The 24463-nt window shown below is 43.3% G+C and overlaps 1 protein-coding gene across 4 annotated transcripts in view; it reads left to right on the top strand.

Annotated features, from left to right (window-relative positions):
- MMD (monocyte to macrophage differentiation associated) overlaps window positions 1-24463 on the top strand; it is a 198058-nt gene that overhangs the window by 139315 nt on the left and 34280 nt on the right. For all 4 annotated transcript variants that reach the window (XM_073606631.1, XM_073606632.1, XM_073606634.1 and 1 more), the window contains one exon: window positions 13909-13990. In XM_073606631.1, the coding sequence (XP_073462732.1) occupies window positions 13909-13990 (82 nt within the window). The remainder of the gene's footprint in view (window positions 1-13908; window positions 13991-24463) is intronic.

Below are 24463 nucleotides of genomic sequence, written 5' to 3'. Positions count from 1 at the left end.
ATAACCCTCCCTTACTCTATCCAAAAAAATAAATAATTTGCCTATAGTTCTACTTTAACAAAAATGTTCCATCTCAACTTGTGCTTTTTTTCTACTTTTTCATTACATGAGACTTCCCTCTCCCATGTATAACCACTGCATAAAAGTGGGGAAAAAAGGTAGAAAATATTCTTACTGTAACCCCCCCCCCCCCCCCCCTTCCCGGTTCTGCCAGGGTTGAGCCTTGGTGGAGGTGACATCATACTCCTATGAAGATCCTGGGAACAATGAGAAGACATTTCCAGTCCCGAAATATGGGATACCCCACAATCCAGACCTCACCAGAAGGACCATGAGGTCACCCTCTCCGGTGTGGAATCTGGGGCTATGGTAAGTATATTGTCAACGTTTTTTTCCTCCCCTTTTATGCCTTGTGTAAGACTTGGGCATCGCCATTCAGTGCATGGTCTGCTTTAACAGCCGCCATGCATATTGTAATTCCAGTTACGACAATCCTAATTTGAATTTCTCCTGGAAAGCACATTGACCGAGGGCTTAGGACACAATTTGCATCGACATTATTTGGATGCTGACGGTGTTTCTAGTAAACAATGGCTTCTTCTGTTCTTCCTTTTCACCTTTAAGCAAGGGACAGGCAAGACACTTGGCTTCGAAATACAAAGTTAGAGCTGGCTCCACAAATTTAGGTATTTAGGAATTCGTAGATGACCGTGAAAAGGTTATTTCATGTAGACCATGCCAAGCAATTTTTATGTGCGTTTTTGTGCTTGTTTGCAGATTTCAGATCTCAATATTTCAAGCTGGTTGAATTTTTTTTTTTTTTTTTTTTTTTTTTTTTTACCCTTGTAGAAAAAGTTGTGACTTTTTTTGAATGTATTTTTTTTTATTATTCCATACTAGGGTTATAGGATGTGGACATTTAACATACAGTGAGGGAAAAAGTATTTGATCCCTTGCTGATTTTGTACGTTTGCCCGCTGACAAAGAAATGAGCAGTCTATATCTTTTAATGGTAGGTTTTTTTTAACAGTGAGAGAATAACAACAAAACCTTAAAAAAACGCATTTCAAAAAAGTTATAAATTGATTTGCATGAGTGGAATAAGGATTTGACCCCTTCGCCAAACATGACTTAGTACTTGGTGGCAAAACCCTTGTTGACAATCACAAAGGGTAGAACTTTCTTGTAGTTGGCCACCAGGTTTGCACACATCTCAGAAGGGATTTTGCAGAGACTCTCCAAGTTAATATGGTTTTGTTTTGAGGCTGACGTTTGGTAACTTGAACCTTCAGCTCCCTTCACATATCTTTTTTTGGGATTAAGATCTGAAGATTGGCTAGGCCAATCCAGGAACTTAACGTGCTTCTTCTTGGCCACTCCTTTGTTGCCTTGGCCGTGTGTTTTGGGTCATTGTCATACTGGAATACCCATGGATACCCAGGATATTTAAATCTGCTAGTACTTATAACATTCCTCTCCCCCCAAACTGACAATGCTACAGTCCAAACATGCCCTTTTGCTTATTCATCCAGAGTGGGTCACTTCACCAGGTGAAAATAGAGGGGGAAAAATACTTACATTTTGTGGTTTTGGGTTTAGTACTGCTTTAACCCCGTCCCCCATCCTTTGCTTAAACTCACAATCCATTTCCTCTCTTGCTGTTTCATTCATCTGCCAGATCAAAGCGAAACACCTTGACCCTCTCCCTTTGCTCCCACAATGCGGTGCCTGAGTGGGCATTAGCCAGGCCTGAGTGCTGTCACTTGGGGGGCAGTGGAGAATATCCTTAGCAATTCTAAAAGTTCCCATGCAATTTAGAGCTTACACAGGACTTTCTTGTTTGCTCTGTGAGGGCAGTAAGCTAAAGGTGAGGGTAAGTAGTACATGTAGTTAAGCAAATCTGTTGCATCGCCCTTCATAATCAAAACAAGGTTCCGTTTATTTAAGGTGGTAATGAGTAAACGTGAATGGTGGCCTCCATGACTGTCTCCTAATAGATTTCCTTTAGCAGCGTTTGTCTTCAACTAGTGGAAAAGTTTTCCAAGAAATAGCGCTTTATTATCGTAATAGTTTTTACTCCTGTGTTAAAACTTGTTCAGCTGGAAATCCTTAACTCTGTATGAAACGATGTTACGTCAGTGCTGCACTAATGATTGTAACTGTTTGGAAGGAAACGGAGTATGTGTTGTTTGCGCGACAGTATACTATAAAATTAGTTCACGGAAACCCATAGCTGGACATGTAAACTTGCATGTATGTGTGTGTACATTATATGAACAAAAGTTATGAACAAAAGTTTGTAGGTACCTGATCATCACATCTACACAAGCTTCCAAAACCATGGGCATTATTCTAAAGTTGGACCCCCTGTGCGTCTATCACAGCCTCCACTCTTCTCGGAAGACTTTCCATGAGACTTTGGAGTGTGTTTGTGGGAATTTGTAGACCTTCAGATACAGAAGCCTTTGTGAGATCAAGTACTGATGTTGGACAAGAAGACCCGATTTATAATCTGCATTCCAATTCCTCCTAAAGGTGTTCAGGTGGGTTGAGGTCAGGGCTGTTAGTTCCTCCACACCAAACTGGTCAAACAATGTCACTGCACCTGTATATTTGGCTTTGTGCTCAGGGGTACAGCCATACTGGAACAGAAAAAGACCTTCCCCAAACTGTTTGTGTGTGTCTATCCGTCATTCCTTCCATACTATAAAAGCTAAGAAAAGCCGGCCATAGACGGTTCGAATCTTGGTTGGTTCATCAGGGAACAGCTGAGATTCGAACCATGTGTGGGCATGCTGATCGTACCCAAGTATAGCTGCTAACAATAATCACTGTGTGTTCCCCCAGCAGGGTTGACTTCCCGCGCTTCCCTCCTCCAGGCAGAAGAACACAATAGCTTTGCGGGAAGCAGCTCCACATCCTTCAGCATGGCAAGTCCCCAAGGATGCCATCCCTCTGAGCCAAATCATATCCCTGAAGGATACCATCTCTCCCTACAGCTCTGCAACCCTTCCAGCCAGATTGAATCTCTGAAGGCAAATAAAATCCCTGGGGCAACATTTCATTACTGTTCATTTAGTGCCATTCTCCCTGCAACCTCTTTACACACCTCCCAACTGCTTAACAACCCTTAGCTCACCTTGAGATTCCCTGACATCATATCTACGGTGCCCACAGCCCCCCTCTCATAAATACACAACTTCAATGCCTGCCACTTCAATAACCTGTTGGCTCAGATCCCTGCACCTTATTGACCCCACACTAATATATCCTTCCTTTTCTTTAGGTCAACTCCCAGCACACACAGATATCCGCGGCTGACACATGTTTAGTGCTGATGTCGGTTCCCAGCTCCTTGATTTCTGTCATCGATCTCCCAGGGAGAGAAGTAGAGCAAGGGATTTGGTGAAGGAGCGCACTGGATACCTTTGCTGCCATTGTGCTATTACTGGGTGTCCAGTGCATCCCTGTGCCTTTTTAAGGAGGGGTGGGTTCCCTCCAGTCATACCTGCCCTTAATTTATCCATTATTATTAGGGCTGTGGAAATTAACTATTAATTCCTCCATTAATCGAATAATTTTTTGATCGATCAAAATTCTTTTGATCGGTACTCACCTCTCCGCCGGCTTCCGGTTCTTCAGGGAGTTCCGTCGGAGATCCAGTGACGTCACGGACATGCGGCGTTGCGTTCCACCGACATCATTTCCGGCCGATGCGTCATCACGGAGGTTTGTCCTTCCGTGTTTGGCGTCATTTGCTATCTAGGCCATTAGGAAGTGTTAGGTGATGAGGCGCAGGCGCTGTGCGTGTTGCGCTCCACCGACCTCGCTTCCTGTTGACACACCACCCAGGGGGTTCGGTCTACCTGGACTGCTGAGAACTGGGGAGCTAAAACAGCGGTGTACCAGTGGAGGAGTACTCAGTCATAAAAACTGCATTATTCATCAGGTTCAATGAATTACAAATACTGCAGGAAAATGATTGAAATTTAAAATAAGTTCTCCTTCAGATGGACAATATGAGCAAATACATCCTATTCTCATTCTATGCCATACTGGAGAAAACCCATTTTTTACATAGATTTATCCAGGATCTGTATGTGCGTTATTATCGAAATTAGTCGATTAAAGGGGTTGTAAAGATAAAATTTTTTTCACCTTAATGCATTCTATGCATTAAGGTGAAAAAACTTTTGACAGTACCGCCGCCCCCAGCCCCCCCGTTTTACTTACCTGACGCCTCGAATCTTCGCTGCTCGTCCTCATTGCAGCTCAGCCTGGTCGCTGATTGGCTGCAATGGATGGATTGAAAGCAGCGCAGCCATTGGCTCGCGCTGCTGTCAATAACATCCGATGACGCGGCGCGCCGGGGGGCGGGGCCGAGTGATACAGCGAGCGGCTATAGCCGCCGGCTGTATCACGGGAGCGCGCCCGCAAGCACTCACCACCATGCGAGGGAGCTCGCATTAAGGTGGTAAATGCTTGCGGGGAGGAGCTGAAACAGCCGCCGAGGGACCCCAGAAGACCAGGTTCGGGGCCACTCTGTGCAGAACGAGCTGCACAGTGAAGGTAAGTATGATATGTTTGTTATTTAAAAAAAAAAAAAAAATTACCTTTACAACCCCTTTAATCAATTAATAAAAATCGATTAATCGAACACAAAATTTGTAATCAGTAACAGCCCTAATTATTATATATGGGCTCCAGCTTTGGAGACTCTCAAATTATAGAGTTGGGACTTCACTACACTGGGGCGCCGTGCCGTGGCCTCTACAGTTTACGTATGTACCGTATTTATCGGCGTATAACACGCACCCCAAGTTTAGGAGGGAATTTTAAGGGAAAAAACGTATATTTAAATGCCCATCAATGTAGCCTTATCAGTGTCCATCTCCAGCTTTGTCAGATCATTTGCAGCCTTATCAGTGTCATTTATGTCCTTATCAGTGTCATTTGCATCCTTGGCAGATCATTTGTATCCTTGTCAGTGTCATTTGCAGCCTTGGCAGATCATTTGCAGCCTTATTCGTGTCATTTGCATCCTTATTATTGTCATTTGGAGCCTTGTCAGATAATTTTCAGGTTTAAATATGGCGCTGCTGTCGAGATACAGAGCCGGTCTCGGCTCTTCTCGGTTCTTCTCGGCTCCGCTCGTAGTCCCGCCCAGTCCTGCCATTGGACCTGTGTTATGTCCATCACTGGGCGGGACTACGAGCGGAGCCGAGAAGAGCCGAGACCGACTCTGTGTATCTCGGCAGCGGCGCCATATGAGTGACTGAGCGGAGCCGAGAAGAGCCGACATACATAGCCGAGTGTACTCGGTTAGGTTCGGCTAGCTCCGCTCACAGTCACGCCCAGTCCTTGTGTTATGTCCATCATAGGGCGGAACTGGGCGTGACTGTGAGCGGAGCTAGCCGAACCTAGCCGAGTACACTCGGCTATCTATGCATATCGGCGTCTGGCTCGCTCCACTCACAAAAAGCAGGAGTGATGGGCGGGGATCGGCGTATAACACGCACCCGCGATTTTCCCCTGATTTTAAGGGGGAAAAAGTGCGTGTTATACGCCGATAAATAAGATATTTGCAAATGTGTGCAAACTAAACTCCCTGTTTTTTAACATGAGCTGTTAGACAAGTTAATTCGGTTTGTTGCAGGCTGGCTGGTAAGTGAGCTGGGAATTTTTGTTTGTTCAGAGACCTAACTCTTACCCTAGAGTCCTTGTCTTCTCCTGCAGTAGGTCTCCCCTGGTGGGATCGATGGTAGGGAGTTGAGGACCCCTGTCAGCTTTTGATATTTTGTGTGTATACCTTCCACACTTCTCCTTTGAACATACTGCCCTCCTGGCCATTAGATCCTCCATACTCATTTTCTGCACATAGGGTCCACCATTACATCCTGCACACTCCTTACCTGCACATGCTGTCCTACTCTCTGCTGTCTTCCACTTTCCTCCTCTTCACAGTTTACCCCCAAAAATGTTCATTTTTCTCTGGTTATTGTTTTGGTGGAAACTCAAGATTTTCGATTTTTTTCCCCTTTTTTTCCTGGTCACCAGGACTATCTCCCCAGCGGGGTTGCAAACAGCAATAACAATCTGACAGATTCTACCCCTTTCCTACTCTAGTCATACTAAAGAAAAATAATAGCTTTAGATACACTGAATTTTTTATATTTTTAAGCACATTTTTATGATTATTACATTATGTTGATCACATTCATATGTACATTACATCACAAAAGTGAGTACACCCCTCACATTTTTGTAAATATTTTATTATATCTTTTCATGTGACAACACTGAAGAAATTACGCTTGTATAACAGTGTAAATTTGCTGTCCCCTCAAAATAACTCAACACACAGCCATTAATGTCTAAACCGCTGGCAACAAAAGTGAGTACACCCCTAAGTGAAAATGTCCAAATTGGGTAAAAAAAAGTGTCAATATTTTGTGTGACCACCATTATTTTCCAGCACTGTCTTAACCCTCTTGGGCATGGAGTTCACCAGAGCTTCACATGCTCAATAGGGTTCAGGTCTGGAGACTTGCTTGGCCAGGCCATCACCTTTACCCTCAGCTTCTTTAGCAAGGCAGTGGTCGTTATTTTGGAATACTGCCCTGTGGCCCAGTCTCTGAAGGAAGGGGATCATGCTCTGCTTCAGTATGTCACAGTACATGTTGGCATTCATGGTTCCCTCAATGAACTGTAGCTCCCCAGTGCTGGCAGCACTCATGCAGCCCCAGACCATGACACTCCCACCACCATGCTTGACTGTAGGCAAGACACACTTGTCTTTGTACTCCTCACCTATTCGCTGCCACACGCTTGACACCATCTGAACCAAATAAGTTTATCTTGGTCTCATCAGACCACAGGACATGGTTCCAGTTTTCCATGTCCTTAGTCTGCTTGTCTTCAGCAAACTTTTTGTGGGTGTTCTTGTGCATCATCTTTAGAAGAGGCTTCCTTTTGGGACGACAGCCTTGCAGACCAATTTGATACAGTGTGCGGCGTATGGTCTGAGCACTGACAGGCTGACCCCCACCCCCCCCCACCCCTTCAACCTCTGCAGCAATGCTGGCAGCTCTCATGCGTCTATTTCCCAAAGACAACCTCTGGATATGACGCTGAGCATGTGCACTCAACTTCTTTGGTTGACCATGGCGAGGCCTGTTCTGAGTGGAACCTGTCCTGTTAACCTGCCACCGCCACCGCGCTGATGCTCAGTTTGAGGGGCTTGGCAATCTTCTTATAGCCTAGGCAATCTTTATGTAGAGCAACAATTCTTTTTTTCAGATCCTCAGAGAGTTCTTTGCCATGAGATGCCATGTTGAACTTCCAGTGACCAGTATGAGAGAGTGAGAGCAATAACACCAAATTTAACACACCTGTTCCTCATTTACACCTGAGACCTTGTAACACTAACAGGTCACATAACATCGGGGAGGGAAAATGGCTAATTGGGCCCAATTTGGACATTTTCACTTAGGGGTATACTTATTTTTGTTGCCAGCGGTTTAGACATTGATGGCTGTGTGTTGAGTTATTTTGAGGGGACAGCAAATTTACACTGTTATACAAGCTGTACACTCACTACTTTACATTGTAGCAAAGTGTCATTTCTTCAGTGTTGTCACATGAAAATATATAACAAAATATTTACAGAAATGTGAGGGGTGTACTCACTTTTGTGAGATACTGTATATTTAAACACAAAACTTTAAAAGACTGCAGATTCCCTTTAAATAGGTTCATAGGTGCATTGAAAAGACACAGCAATTGTATCCAAAGATCACCTATGAAATCTATATATCTGCATGTTGCAAGACAATTCATAAACTCTGGCTTTTGAGAACTCGTACCGAATCATTACTTTCTTCCTCACTTCCCTTTCACATGTACCACTCTGGCCTAAATGTTTGCCTTCTCTATATTTGTTCCTCAAAGGAAAGAACAGCCCAAGGAATAGGGCATTGACAACGCATAAGTCAAGAGGGTGTGCTTCCCTAACCTGAACTTTGCCTTTGATATGGTGGGCTCTGTTCTGTGTGGCCTTTAATATTATGGGCTCTATTTTTTGAGGCCTTTAATATGATGGACTCTGTTCTATGTGACCTTTGACATGATGAGCTTTGTTCTTTGAGCTCTGCTCTATGAGGCTGTTGATGTGACAAGCTCTGTTCTACTGTATATATGGCTGTCGATTTATTATGGGCTTTGATTTACGTGGTCATTGATGAGACGGCTCAGTTCTATGTGGCCATTGATGAAATAGTCCCTGTTCTATGTGGCCTTCCATATGACAGGCTCTGTTTTATGTGGTTATTGATATGAAGCCCATTGTATGTGGCCATTGATATGATGGACTCAGTTTCTATGTGGCCTTTGCTGTGACAGACTCCGTTTTATGTGGTCATTGATGTGATGGACTCAGTTTCTATGTGGCCTTTGCTGTGACAGACTCCGTTTTATGTGGTCATTGATGTGATGGGCTAAGTTCTATGTGGCCTTTGATTTGACTCTCCCTGTTCTATGTGCCCTTTGATATGATGATCTCTGTTCTATGTGGTCTTTGATATGATGAACTCTGTTCTATGTGGTCTTTGATATGATGGGCTCTGTTCTGTGTTGCCATTGATATGATAAACTCTGTTCTATGTGGCCTTTGATGAGACAAGCTATATTCTGTGGCCATAGATATGTTGGATTCAGTTCTATATGGCCTTTGATATGACAGGCTCTGTTCTATGTGGTCATTGATATAACATTCCCTGGTCTATGTGCCCTTTGATATGATGGTCCATGTTCTATGTGGCCTTTGATATTGCAGTCCCTGTTCTATATGGCCATTGATATAATGGTCCGTGTTCTATGTGGCCATTGATATGACTATCTCTGTTCTATGTGGCCCTTGATATGATGGGCTCTGTTCTATGTGGCCATTGATATGATAAACTCTGTTCTATGTGGCCTTTGATATGATGGGTTCTGTTCTATCTGGCTATTGATATGATGGGCTCTGTTCTATGTGGCCTCATTGATATGACTGTCTCTGTTCTATGTGATTTGTCCATATGACAGGCTCTCTTCTATGTGATCTTTGATATAATGGCCTCTGTTCTATGTAACCATTAATATAACTTTTTTTTTTTTTTTGTGGCCTTTGATATGGCCAGCTCTGTTATATGTGTCCTTTGATATAACGGGCTCTGTTGTATGTAGCAATTGATATTATGAGTTCTACAGTATTCTACGTGGGCCATTGACGTGATGGCGGCTCTCTTTTTTATGGGCTCTGTTCTTTGTGGCTTTTGATATGATGGCTTTGTTCTATATGCTATTCACTAATGCCGGGCTGCAGATGGAAGCTTACAGTAGCTTTTGTGCTAGTATGTATATGTGTGTGTATATGTGTATGTATGTGTGTGTGTGTGTGTGTGTGTGTGTGTGTATGTATGTGTGTATATATATATATATATATATATATATATATATATATATATATATATATATATATTCTGTAATTATTGGCTTTGACAGATCAGAAATGACTGCTTGTTTGTCACTTGCTGTAGAGAAACTATTTCAAGCCCCAGAATTGGGCATATAAGGAGAAACAGCTTTGTTGAGGAACATCGATGTATTTACAGTAACCATTTCTGGCTTTCATTAGCTGCGAACGCCAGACTGCTGTTCCCAGCGAGGTGGGCTGAGATCACTGGTAAATACTCTGGCCGGCTCTGTTGTTTGCTTGGGCTTTGCATGAGCCTGATTGAAAAGGGAACTCGGGTTAATGAATTTTACCTTCTATATTTAGAACAATGTTCCGTCAGTGCTTCAGTAATCGGACAGTCGAGATTTTTCTCTTACCTGCCCTTCTTAGCGAGGGATGCAATGTTGCTATGGTAACAGGAGGCTTTTATATGTCGAAAAAAAAATCCTGAGACACGCCATGGCTCACGTAGAAAGTGTCTGGGGGAAGAAGAGTTGGTGTTGCCCACAGCAATCAATTGTGTGTTCTCTTTCATGGTTCTGGTGAGGGAGATGTTGATTGGTTGCTGTGGGTAAGAAGACATGGCTTTCCTTCATATTTATACATGAGGATGTACAAGGGTTATGGCAAGCATGCATTTGGCAATTTTCTGTGAACTACACAACATGTTCCCCCTGTGTAATGGAGATTAAGGGTGGTGTTTGTATTCCAAACCAAGAGAACAACCTAGGGGGGCAATGCTCTGCCATAAATACAGTGCAGGGAGTGAGCATTGGACAGGAAAGTGTCTTACTGGCAGAATCAACAGGTTAAAGTGTTAGTTCACCTCTACCAAAAAAAACTGCCTATAAGGAGCATCTGTAGCTAAAAACAAACTTTGCATCTCTAACTAAAGTTGAATTTTGTCCTTGCTTTAGGTCTAGGCCAATTACGCACCTCATGAAGCCTGACTGGAATACTCTCAGGATGTTGGTAAGTGAGGCCTAGTCATTACTGCTCACCTCCTCCACAACAGAAGTTATTTCTCAAACACTGAGCTTAGAACTACTGCATCAAGGGAGAGAAATGGTATGTGAGGGGGTTTGAATCTGAGAAAAAGCTCAATTCTGTGATGGTGGAGGTGAGCAGTAACAACTAGGCCTCACTTAGCAAGATCCTGGGAGTATTCAACTCCTCCTCCTCTTCCCCCTCCCTTCCTCCTCTATCCTTTCTTCCCTTTCTTTTTTCTTTTCTCCCTTTCCTCCCTCCTCTTCTGTTTACACCTAGCATTTGGTGGGGCTTCAAGCGAGCTTTCCCATAGACTTCTATGGAAGCTTTGAAGATGCTTTAAAGCACCACTAAAGCTACATGAGGCATAATATTTCAAGCAAAGCCAAGGTGTAAACAGGACTGTGAGCTAACCATTCTATTTAGTGACAGAAGCTTTGACTAGCGTTCAGAGAGCTTTAACAAAGCGTGTCCGAAGGCTTGTTTTGAAGAAAATGTAATGTTTGTTGAAGCCGAAGCAAGTTTAAATGAGCCCTAAGGGCTCGTTAACATTTGCCTTAAAACAAGGCTTCGGACATGCTATGTTAAAGCTCTCTGAACGCCAGTCAAAGCTCCTGTCACTAAATAAAATGGTTAGCTTACAGTCCTATTTACACCTTGCTTTTGCTTTGCTTCAGCTTTGCTTCAAAAATTATACCCCATGTCGCTTTAGTTGTGCTTCAGAGCCTCCATGGAAGTCTATGGCAAAGCTCGCTTGAAGCTCCACCAAAGCCCCAGGAAGCCTCACCAAAGGCCCATCGAAGCTCCACCAAAGCCTCATCGAAGCCCACTGAAGCACCAAGCAAAAGAGAGAGCTTTAACAAAGTGTGTCCAAAGCCATGTTTTGAAGCAAGTGTAAACTAGCCCGAAGGGTGAAACCAACCTCCACCAACTGTTTCTGTTTTCATGGAAAGGTGGTTCTAAAAAGTATTGGGGGGGGGGGGGGGATACAAATGCATGCCATACTTTTCACATATTTATTTGTAAAACATTTTGAAAACCATTTATCATTTTCCTTCCCGTTCACAATTATGTACCACTTTGTGTTGGTCTATCACATAAAATCCCAATAAAATACATTTAGATTTTTGGTTGTAACATGACAAAATATGGAAAATTTCAAAGGGTATGTATACTTTTTCAAGGCAATGTATGGTTGACATACGTTGACACACAACTTATGTATAATGGAAACTCAACTTTATTACCTCTGTAGGAGAGCTGCATCCCGCTGCATTGTGTACTTCACCTCCTGTAGATGACCTCTTTTTAGCTGACCACACCTGCACAGTGAGCCCTCATAGATATGTATGGGGTCATATCAGGAGCAACTAAAGTATTGCTGACCTGGAAACTAGATTAAAAAAAACTCCTTTAATGTTTGAGCTATATGTGCATCATTCGTTGCTTGGTCCTTTATGCAACTCAGACAATCAAAAGATCTGCAGGGGAGCAGTAGATATTAGGCAAGACTTTCAGACCCTTTCAAACATTTATACATCTTGTAGAACAATTGTTTGAAACTGTCTGTAGGTACCAAAGGCTTTAGGTGGTTATCAATTAGCTCATCTCAGGTCCGTGGCCTAGCTTTACATGCACAGATTTTGTGTGACTTAGGTACTTATAAAGCCCAGAAAAGGTCTGGCAGAGTAGTAGTTCTCAACCTTTTTGAGACCAAGGCCCAGTAAATTCTTCCAAAACGTTCCATGCCCCAACAGTAAAGAATAAAGTTTATGCTCCTACTAGAAAACTATGAAAATGCAAAACATGCATTGAAATACTGAAAGCCTCTTGATGGGGCTGGGTGTCACTGTGGGGTTGCGGTATGGGGGCTGTTGAGTGGATTAGCGGACCTGGTGGCCAGGTTTCTGGAGGGGTTTGGGAAACCGTGTTGGAAATTGGGGGCACTATGGAGGACTGGAGGCTCTTCAGCTGGCTGTGTGGGAGGCTGGGCGGCAATGTGAAGACTGAATGGTTTGTGAAAGGAATCAATAGGCGTTCTGAAACGCGTCACAATAGCAACCAGCCCACTCCAGGTGTGACATCACATCCTGCCTTGTGTCCCACAGTTGCTCCCCTCACCTCCTGGAACATTGGACTTGGTTTCCTCACTGACTACACACTGTTTGCTGTCACACGCGGCTCTTTTGGTGGACGGCTTCCATCCAATGTGGCATGGCTGCAGATAAGCTATTTGATTTTATATTTCTGTGAGTTTACGTTTGGCTTTTTAATCGTAATAAACCCATTGATGTTGCACTTAGCTGGCACCCCCTTGTGTTCCTTTAAAGTGAAGGCTGAGGGCTCTCAGGGGGCCTGGGGGCACTGTGGACCACCAGTGCCAGGGCAAGGCCATCCATCGCCCAGGGCAAAGATGCCAAACTCCCCCCCCCCCTTACCATAGGGTTAGGGCTGGCGCCCACATCCCTGCAATAAACCACTGCGCCCAGGGCAACTGCCCCTCCTGCCCACCCCATGTACCGGCCCTGTGGAGCACTATGGGAGACTGTGGGCACTATGGAAGCTGGGAGGCAGTATAAGATGTTAAGACATCTGCAGGTGACTGGAGGCATGGGAGAGCGAAAGCTGCGGGCTGGCAGTGGGCCACGGCCTGGTAATTGAGAATCACTGCCTTTGAGAAAGAGCTATATCCTCAAGGATTAGGAGCTTCGGCTTATAGTATAATGCAGCCTTAGACCCCTTTCACACTGGGGCGGTTTGCAGGCGGTATTGCGCTAAAAATACCGCCTGCAAACCGCCCCTAAACAGCCTCCGCTGTTTGTTCAGTGTGAAAGCCCGAGGGCTTTCACACTGAAGCGGTGCGCAGGCAGGACGGTGAAAAAAGTCCTGCAAACCGCTTTTTTGGAGCGGTGAAGGAGCGGTGTATTCACCGCTCCTTCACCGCTCCTGCCCATTGAAATCAATGGGACAGCGCGGCTATACCGCGGCTATAGCCGCGCTGTACGAGGGATTTTAACCCTTTTTCGGCCGCCAGCGGGGGTTAAAACCACACCGCTAGCGGCCGAATACTGCTGCAAGAACGACGGTACAGCAGCGCTAAAAATAGCGCTGTTGTACCGCCGACGCCCCCACCGCCCCAGTGTGAAAGGGGCCTTACTGTATGGGGATAACTTGTGGGAATAATGACCGGATGCACGGAGAAGTAAAAAAAAAAAAAAAATGATGGTAACCCTTTTAACTGCTTGACACCAGCTATCTATTTTTTTTATTTTTTTTATTTTTTTATTTTTTCAGGAATGTGCCTTTAACTGTGGTGTTGTATATTTTTGTTCTGTGAGAAGGGAGGTTGTTGATGAATCAACATGTAAAACGCAACACCTTCCTGAAACTGGCAACCTCAATATGTGTGAATTTCCTCTTCACAGGTTTATGAACCACAGAGCCCCGGCCAACAGCCGCTACAAACCAACTTGCTACGAACATGCTGCCAACTGCTACACACATGCAGTAAGTACATTCCTGTAGCTTACATAGTGCTTGTGGGGGGGGGGTAACATAACTTTCATTCAGAAATAGTGATACTGTCACAATTGACAAGTGTATTATTTTTGTGTTGCTGATTTGAAATTTTTTCAGAAATGCCATAATGTTTCTACTTTTTTGTTTTTTCATATTTTTTACTATATTTTATTAACCCCATAAAAAACTGGTGTGCCTTTCTGATTTAGTTTCCCCTTTTTTTTAAAAAAAAAAAAAAAAAAAAAAGCCTGCCTAACTGCAACTCTCTTGGCTATTGAGAGCACTTTAGTGGCCATAAAGCAAGATTAAACTCAAAAACAAAAAGTGTATGGTCAACTTAACTTTAAAGCGGTATTAAATACAAAACCAAATAAGGAATATATTGCAAATTACGAATTTTTAGATACGCGGCTGCATTCGTTTATTTATTTATTTTTTTATGCTTTTTTTTTCTCTAATTTCATTTAGTGATCTAGCCAGCAATTCTGTTTTGTTTTTTTATCTCAAGCTCTCCAGCAGAATATATCAGAAACAAACCATTTAACACTGGCAGGGGTGATTAAAGTGTTACTAAACCCAGGAGCCTGCATTCACTATATCTGGTCTCCCACAGTACACAGAACATGGAAATGCTATTATTTTAGTAAATATAAACTGCTAAATACCTTTTCTCATCAGCAGCAGCTTGTGGGAGGAGTTTTCATTCTCCTCTGACTGTCCTAAGAGGGGCTGCTTAACTCCTGACTCTCTGTCTGGGCAGTGCTGATTGGCCCTGTGCCGATCACATGCAACCTGCCGGAAAAAAAAAACAAACCTCTGTAGAAATGCACACCAAACTGAGCATGTGCAGAGTGCCCCCCAAAGATCTGTACTGTCAGGAGTTGGATTGGGGACAGTGGAAGATGGGAGGAGCAGAGAAGGATCAATGTGCAGGATTAACCCCTTCAGTTCCACACTGAGTATAACAAGCATGCTTTACTGCATATACAGACTGATTTTACTGTTGTAGGTTTAGTAACACTAACACTGGCAGAGGTGATTAAAATGATCAGCTTTTATTTATTCATGTAAACCCTTTATCCTAAAAGGAAAAAGCTGTTTGCTGTAACTAATTATAAAGTGTTAGCTGGAGTTTGCCTTCAAATAGTATATTTAAATCTGCTAAAACTTTTAACACTACCCTTCCCCCAGACAGACAGTGCTGCTCTCTGCTGTGTCTCCTGTGCTCCTTCATCCAGAGTGGGGGCACTCTAACTCAGGAGCTATTTTACTGACCAGATTACCAGGTGAACACAGAGGGAAAAAAGCCTTTAAAAGAAAGCGAATGCAGCCATCACATCTAATAATTGGAAAGCTGCAATATATAAAATTTTACGGTTTAAAGTGTATGTAAACCCAACATTTCATATTCCTGATATGTGCCTGCTGTACTGTGTACTTGTATAAGAAAGTCTCCTGTTCTCTTTGTATTGCTATTGCTTCCTTTGTGTGAACTCCCTGGTGTTCCTGCCAGTCCTCCTGCGTTCTGATTAAAAACTGACCATACCAAGCAGGAAAACACACCCGTGGTCAGTTCTGTAGGAATGCCTGCTGTCCTCCAATAATCAGACCTGTCCTGAGACACACACCCCCGCACAGCTTTTCACTGGGAAGCCCAGTGTGCTGCTGTTTCTCCTCTCCCAGCTCTAATGCAGCTGAGAACAGAGGGAATGTGATCACCTATAATAAAAAAAGGGGGGAAAAAGGAAAGGAATTTTTGATGTTTTTTTTTTGTTCATTTCTATTTTAAACTGAATGGATTGTTCCAATTCCTAATAAACCAGCTAAAATTCACTGCATGGGTGGCTTGTTGGCACCCTTACCAAACGACATTCTTTGATTGAAATATCAAAGGAGTCAGACATAAAATTGTCCGCTGAACACCACCTGCATCCAATCAGATGCAGTTTCTCTTTGGGTCTTTTGACAACCGGCTGCTCAAGCTATCAGAATACAATAGCCACAGTAGCAAGTTTATAATGGTTAGCTTTAACCCCAAAAGATGCGGCCTCTTGGCGCTTGGTGCAGAGGGGCCGCATATATGCGGAAATTGCTGCCCAACACAGTAACCGGCGCCTAACTGAAAGAGTTTTCGGATCACATGACTGCCAATCACAGCGGTCACGTGCTCCTAAGCCCCACCCTGCCTCCTGGAGTCATAAACCTCTTAAAGGGCCGGGAGGCACCGGCGTGAAAAGGTTAAAGTGGTTCTAAAGTCTCAAGGATTTTTACTTTTATACATTTTATGCATGAATGTAAAAAACCTTCCGTGTGCAGCAGACCCCCAGCCCCCCTAATAATCCAGCAGTGTGCACAAGAGACTCTCCCTTCCTCATTGGCTGAGACAACAATCACAGCCTGTGAGCCAATGAGAAGAGATTGGGGGGCGGGGGCCGCAGCTCTGACTGAATGGATACGCAAAGCCAGCGGCTCAGGAACACCCACAGCGAGCTGTTTGCTCTGGGTGCAGAAGGGAGGGGCCAGGGGTGATGGTGGGGGACCTGAGAAGAGGAGGATCGGGGCTGCTCTGTGCAAAACCACTGCACAGAGCAGGTAAGTATAACATGTTTAATTTTTTTTTTTTTTAAAGTGCCTTTACTATAACTTTAACCTTATTTGAAAGGTCCAGGCAGATGGGCAGGGCTGAGCGCAGAATTTAGACCCCTACAACAAAGTACAACTAAATCAGAGAGGCACACAGGGGAAGCTTTTCAAATAGTTTCCTAGCAAAACATCTGTATACCCATTATAACATCATAGACATGTATCATCTGGTTGAAGAAAGCAGAAAAAAAATGGGTAATGTATGAAACCAAATCCTATGTGTTCTATAGTGCCAATATAACAGTAATACCCGCAGATACTGCAACTGATTGCACCTTTTTTTACATTGCAGGCTTGCAAACGGTAGTATAATGTGTTTGCTTTGTGCTTTCTCGTAAGTTTCTCATGAAGTTTTACTTGCACTCAGCTGCGAGGAGACTCTTGGCTCTGCGCCATACCAGAAGTAAAAAAAAAAAAAACCTTGTGAGACAGACATTTTTAACTAGAGACTTTCCCAAGTACTTGTGTGTTAAAGGTGAATGTGTTCTTTAGCAAATGCAAGGCACTTTTGTGTAAAGCTAAGCTACAACCGAAACAGTAACCAACTAATAAAATCAAACAAACACTGCAAATATCTAACATTCAAAAAGCATTAAGAGGCATGCATGTGGAGGTTGGGCCATACACCACCTAGATCAGCATACATTATATTACGAAAAGTATTGGGACGCCTGCCTTTACACGCACATGAACCTTACTGGAATCCCAGTCTTAGTCCGTAGGGTTCAATATTGAGTTGGCCCACCCTTTGCAGCTATAACAGCTTCAACTCTTCTGGGAAGGCTGTCCACAAGGTTTAGGAGTGTGTCTATGGGAATGTTTGACCATTCTTCCAGAAGTGTATTTGTGACGTCAGGTACTGATGTTGCACAAGAAGGCCTGACTCATAGTCTCTGCTCTAATTCATCCCAAAGGTGTTCTATCCGGTTGAGGTCAGGAGTCAAGTTCCTTCACCCCAAACTCGCTCATCCATGTCTTTATGGACTTTGCTTTGTGCACTGGTGCGCAGTCATTTGTAACAGGAGGGGGCCATCCCCAAGCTGATCCCACAAAGCTGGGAGCATGAAATTGTCCAAAATGTCTTGGTGTGCTGGCACCTTAAGAGTTCCCTTCACCGGAGCTAAGGGGCCAAACCCAACCCCTGAAAAACAACCCCACACCATAATCCCCCCTCTCCACCAAATGATTTGGGCCAGTGTACAAAGCAAGGTCCATAAAGACATGGATGAGCGAGTTTGGGGTGGAGGAACTTGACTGGCCTCAACCTGATAGAGCACCTTTAGTATGAATTAGAGCCAAGACTGCGAGCCAGGCCTTCCCGTCCAACCTCACAAATGTGCTTTTGGAAGAATAGTCAAACATTCCCATAGACACACTCCTAAACCTTGTGGACAGCCTTCCCAGAAGAGTTGAAGCTGGTATAGCTGCAAAGGGTGGGCCAATGCAATATTGAACCCTATGGACTAAGACTGGGATGCCATTAAATTTCATGTGGGTGTAAAGGCAGGTGTCTTAATACTTTTGGCAATATAGTGTATATTGAATATTATGTTCGGCCATTGGGTGATGTCAGGGGCCTCATTTAAGGTCCCCTTTAGCTCACAAGTTGACAACCACTGCTTTATAGGATCAAGGATCACAGGACTAAATTTCTAAGCCTTTGGTCACATGACGGGCCACAGTGTAATCCCAAAAGATCAGTTGCTATAGAACCAGTCAATATTTCTGCACTACTCTCGTCTTTTATCCCTTTTAAAAAGAAGGTCCTATTCCATACCAGGGTCACTTTGACTGGGAAAGAAAAAGCAATCAACCATTCAATGCTCCAAGTGTTTAGTGAAAGATTTTTTTTATTTTTTATTTTTTTGTTGTTTACTGCTTTTCCTTTTGGCTTCAGCATTGCGAAACAGCTCTAAAATGTGGTCACACCACAGAGAGAGAACATTAGCGATTGCTAAGAGCATGTGAAATCCTTGGTGTTATTGCTAAAAGGCTCCTTCTGTCGAGCTAAGTAGAGTAAATAATTAAACAAGTCAGCTGCATCGTTCCATTCATTTTGTGAATGTTCTCCCCTCATTAGGATGGTGTCACACGTCTGGGTAGAGCTTCTACATGTCGATATTTGGATGATCGAATTCCCCAGATTGTATAATTGTTGAGTATTAAAAGACTGCAATTCGTCAGACATCAATCTTCTTCAGTCATAGCGTAGTGTGCCGGGGGCAGGAGAGTAAACCCGTGTGGACTGTAAACCCATCAAATTCTAAAGATGTATCTTTTTGTTTAAACCACATAAAGACCGGCTTCCTGTACATATACGTCGGCACTTTAAAGATGGATATCTCGGTAACTGCAGCATCTGCTGCCATAACCCAGGTATCCATCTTTTCAGTGATCGGTCCTGTTAACGATAATGGTGGTCTCTGCGGCGGATTCGCCGCAAGATCTTCGGTGGCGGGAGAGGGGCCTCCCGCCCCTCTCCCGCGCCCTCCGCCGCTTACCGGAGCCGTCGGCAGCGGCAGAGGCGATCGGGACCTGTCTGTGGCTGGGTATGGAGATGAGTAAAGGGAAGATGGCCCCCACCCGTTTCCATACCATAGCAGGGCGGAAGCGACGTCAAAACGTCACTTCCGCCCATACGTCTTAAAGGGCCATTTTTTTGTTGGTCATTTTTTCAAATGACAAATTTTTGCCTTTTTTTTTTTTTTTTTCTTTTATTGCATTTAAGACCAAATATGAGATCTGAGGACTTTTTGACCCCCAGATCCCATATTTAAGAGGTCCTGTCATGCTTTTTTTCTATTACAAGGGATGTTTACATTCCTTGTAATAGGAATAAAAGTGACCCCATTTTTTTTTTACAAAAAACAGTGTAAAAATAAATAAAATCAAGTAAAATAAATAAGAAAAAATTTTTTTTTTAAAGCGCCCCATCCCGATGAGATCGCGCGCAGAAGCGAACGCATACGTGAGTAGCGCCCGCATATGAAAACAGTGGTCAAACCACACATGTGAGGTATCGCCACGATCGTTAGAGCGAGAGCAATAATTCTAGCCCTAGACTCCTCTGTAACTCAAAACCTTTTTAAACGTTGCCTATGGAGATTTTTAAGGGTAAAAGTTTGACGCCATTCCATGAGCGGGCCGCAATTTTGAAGTGTGACTGTTGGTTATCAATTTACTCGGCGTAACATTATCTTTCACTTTACTGTTCTCTCTTTTTTTTTTTTTTTTTTTTGCGCAAATATGTGTGACAAAAAGTATTGCAATGACCATCATTTTATTCTCTAGGGTGTTAGGAAAAAAAAAATGTATAATGTTTGGGGGTTCTACGTAATTTTCTAGCAAAAAAACTTGTTTTTAACTTGTAAACACTGAAAAAAGTCTGAAAAAGAGGCTCGGTCTTTATGTGGACCTCCTCCACCAAGGCTGTGCAAAGCACAAGAGACGGTTCACACTATGCTTTATGTTTACATGAGTGCATTTACTGACGGGACTAAGCCACATTGCTGAATCCACTGCACTGGGTACCAATGGGTTTACCACAGTATTTTGCAGCACCATGAAATATTGATACCAATGGTAAGGCACTATTCCTCTCACTGATACCAATGATGGGGAACTATTCTCCCACTGATACCAACAACGGGGAACTATTCCTCCCACTGATTCCAGTGATGGGGGTACTATTCCTCCTACTGATATCAATGACGGGTAACTATTGCTCCCAGTGATACCAACAATAAGTCAGTCTTCTTCCAACTGATACCAGTGAGGCACTATCCCTTCCTTCCACTGTTACCAATGATGGGGCACTATGCCTCCCATTGATAACTACAACGGGGAACTATTCCTTCCACTGATACCAATGATGGGGTACTATTCGTCCCACTGATATTAATGACAGGGAACTATTCCTCCCAGTGATACTAACAATAAGACACTGTTCTTCCCACTGATACCAAAGATGGGTCACTATTCCTCCCACTAATACCATTGATCGGGCACTATTCCTCCCACTGATACCAACAATGGGGCACTATGCCTTACACTGATACCAACAACGGGGAACTATTCCTCCAACTTATACCAATGATGGGGTACTATTCCTCCCACTGATATCAATTATGGGGAACTATTCCTCCCAGTGATACCAATAATAAGACACTGTTCTTTCCACTGATACCAATGATGGGGCACTATTCCTCCCACTGATACCAACAACAGGGAATTATTCCTCCCACTGATACCAAAGCTGGGGCCATAGTCCTCCCATTGATACCAGTGATGAGGCACTATTCTTTCCACTGATACCAAGGGGGAACTATTCCTCCTACAGACCACAGCTGCTGTAATTTATTCACTCCTACTGAATACGCGACATTTTCTACTCCCACCCTCTTCAATCTGACCCCCTAAAGTCTGAAACTGGCTCTTTGTTTAGAAATCTGGAGCCTCCTGATCTGAAGGAATAGTGTGGTCAGCTGACAGCCTGTGCACTGCTTATGTGCTTTGCATGTGCTTGCTGTACAGTTCATTAAGGTTCTTATCCATTGGTAAGCTGTATAATGAAGACTGACTCACTTGGTGTTCTTGTAGAGCAGGGTTTGCTCACTGTAGATGTGAAAGATATGACTATCACAACATCTCTATAATGTGTGATTCAGACACTTTTTTTGGCTTTCTTAAATGTAACACTTCACATGAAAGTCTTAGCTGTCTCTGTAATCCTTGAAGTCAGACAATAAAATGCAATGTAATGACAAAATGTCTGTGCCCTTCCCATGTGTTTGGCATCACCTTCTGCATTGCATTAGTAAAGCTTGTAGACCATGCAGGTTCCATATGAAGGCTTTGTGTGCTCCTTCTGTAAAACCTTGTTGCTAGGCTGTATCTAAGGTTGCCACATTTTCTTCAAGCCAAACCCAAACACTTTAGCTAAAGGGGGAACGCTGTGGACTGTGATGTAAAGAGGAACTCTGATGCAAGGGGTTCCTGCTCACCAAAGCCCCCACTTACATCAGAGTTCCCAGCATCCCCCTGTAAATCATGGTTCCCAAATCCCCCCTTACATCAGAGTCCCTTCTATCTGAGTCTCCTGCCTTAGTGTCCTCCCTCACTCAGAAAGAGAAGGGAGGAAGGGGGGAGACTTCACTCACCCGAGGATGAGGATGATCAGGCATCGGCACCTTTCATCCACAATGTATCTGCCAGCTTGCTGGGATTCAAATTTCCCACCCGCACATCCCTTTTCTGAGGCACAGCATGCCAGGGATTTGAGTATTGGTGGGCAGACACAGGGGTAGGGGCAGGAAGAGGAGGAGCAGATCGAGCCCTCTCCTCTCCCGTTCGTGGGGGGGGGGGGGTAGGGTTGGGGGCTTTGCTGACTCTGGACAGACTTTGCTGACTCTAGACACTTAGCTTAGACAACTGCAGCCAGCTCTATGGTTAGTTGGCAAACCTGGTGATTAGGGTGTACCCAGGCACACCCAGCCCATCTGCACACCTATGCATTTTAGCGATTGTGGTGCCCGGTCACTTGTGGAGCCACAGTCCAGTTCATCTGAATAATGAGTCCGGGTTTCAGGTGGTCAGAAGCCCGGACACATGAGTCAAAACTTGGACTGCACGGGTGAATCCCGGACGGGTGGCAACCCCAGCTATATCTGATTTCGGTACTACTTTTGAGTCACTGGCACAACACAAACGTGTAGCAAGCTAGATCTCTGATCTGCATGTTTACACAGGCCAAAAAATTGGCCACCAAAAATGGAAGTGGGTGGAAAGAACTAGAACTCTACTGGGGGGTGTCTAGAGCGTACCGTCCCTCCCTCACTTTTTGGGGATCCTAGGTGAGGATAGAAGGTGGAGCTGGCGAAGACAGTGCTGGACTCCGTAGGCTGGTAAGTACCTGTTTGTTAAAGTCAGCAGCAACAGTATTTGTAGCTGAGGACTTTTAATTTCTAAGAACAGAAGCCAATTTTCCCTTTAAACCACTTCAATACAGGGCACTTTCACCCCCTTCCTGCCCAGGCCAGTTTTCAGCTTTCAGTGCTGTCACCCTTTGAATGCACCACTGTACCCATATGACATTTTTACCATTTTCTTTTTTTTTTTTTTTTTTTTTTCACGCACACAGGGCTTTCTTTTTTTCTTTTTTTTCTTCTTCTTTTTTTTTTTTTTTTTAACCACCACTGTTTTTTTTTTTTTTTTTTTTTTGCTAAATAAACGAAAAAAAGACCAAAAAATTGGAAAAAAATGTGTTCTTCTCAGTTTCCATTTTAAAATTTTGCAAATAAATAATCTTTCTTCATAAATGTATTCTGTTACATTATTTATATATATATAAATTGATCAATTCTGAGGCATGGAAATGCCAGGACAGTACAGATAAATGACCCCTTTTTGGAAAGTACAGTAAAACCTTGGTTTGAGAGCATTTTGCAGGACCAGCAAAAATGTAAAATAAATTTTGACTTTATTTATATATATATATATATATATATTGCGATGTCTTGATATACAAGTAGCGTCACATCACAACTGAGTATAAAAGAGAAGAGAGGCGCCTCTAAGTGTAGCAACATGGTTACATTTAATGAAGGTACAACATTTAGCAACTCACATGGTTGTTGATTAAAACAGGAACACGGGCATCCGGGGTAAAGCTGTCCACATTGACCATCCTCCACACCACCATCAACGTCATCCCTTCCACGCTGCGCTCCACGAGCGGTTCAAGCCTCGCTTTTAGATCGCTCTACTGCAGGGTAGTCTTTCTGGTCACGATTGACAGCAGTGAGAGCCGGCGGTGCGGAGGATGGTCTACGTGGACAGCTTTACCCCAGATGCCTGCATACTCAGATGTGCCTTTTAATCCTCAACCATGTGAGTTGCTAAATGTTGTACCTTCAATAAATGTAACCATATTGCTACACTTAGAGGCGCCTCTCTTCTCTTTTATAATCTGTAGCTCCTGCTGGATTTTGCTTCTAACCCCTTGTGGAGTCTTCCATTTGTGGATGGACATTTTATGGTTACACAACCAAATCACATTGCTCTAATCTTTCTATATGGACCATAAATTGAAGAACTTATGAATAAATGGTTGTGGAATAAATCATCTGAGTTTCCATTATTTCTTATGGGGAAATTCGCTTTGATATACAAGTGCTTTAGATTACAAGCATGTTTCCGGAACAAATTATGTTTTAATAATCCAAGGTTTTACTGTAGATCCAATTTATTTCGTCCAAGGTATTTAGTAAGAGAGGCATGGCGAGTTTTTTGTTCTCAGAATTGTTTGGAAAATGAAGAATTAGGCCGTGCCATACATGGTTGAATTTCAAAAGAATTTTCTTTTGAAAATCCGAAAATTTGTGCGTTTTGTGATCCAATGATGCCACCATTGATTTCTAAATTCGATCAACCAAGCCTTCAATTTCACCTCGTTTTGCTAAAGAAAAGAATTTTCGTGGGCTGGGAATCTTCTTTTCTTTCGGGAAATTTCTTTTCTTGCACATGTGCATTTCTTTTTCGATTCCATTTCTCGCACGATTCTCCCATCATTGATTAGAAAATCGTTAGTTTTTCAAAAAATTTCAACACGTCCGATTACTCAAATTCGATGGCCGCGCAAAAATCGGCTGTTGCTGCAGCCCACTAATGGTGCGAAATACGAACGAAAATTCTTAGATAAGATTTTCGAAAGAAAATTCTTTCGAAATTCGACCCATGTATGACCTGCCTTAAAAAAAAAAAAAAAAAAATTCACGTTTTTTTTTTTTTTTTTTCAAAACTGTCACCAGTTGCAGTACA

This window comes from Aquarana catesbeiana, linkage group LG12 (genome assembly GCF_042186555.1).
Source record: "Aquarana catesbeiana isolate 2022-GZ linkage group LG12, ASM4218655v1, whole genome shotgun sequence".
Classification (NCBI taxonomy): domain Eukaryota; kingdom Metazoa; phylum Chordata; class Amphibia; order Anura; family Ranidae; genus Aquarana; species Aquarana catesbeiana.
This window is presented reverse-complemented; position numbering and strand designations above follow the sequence as displayed.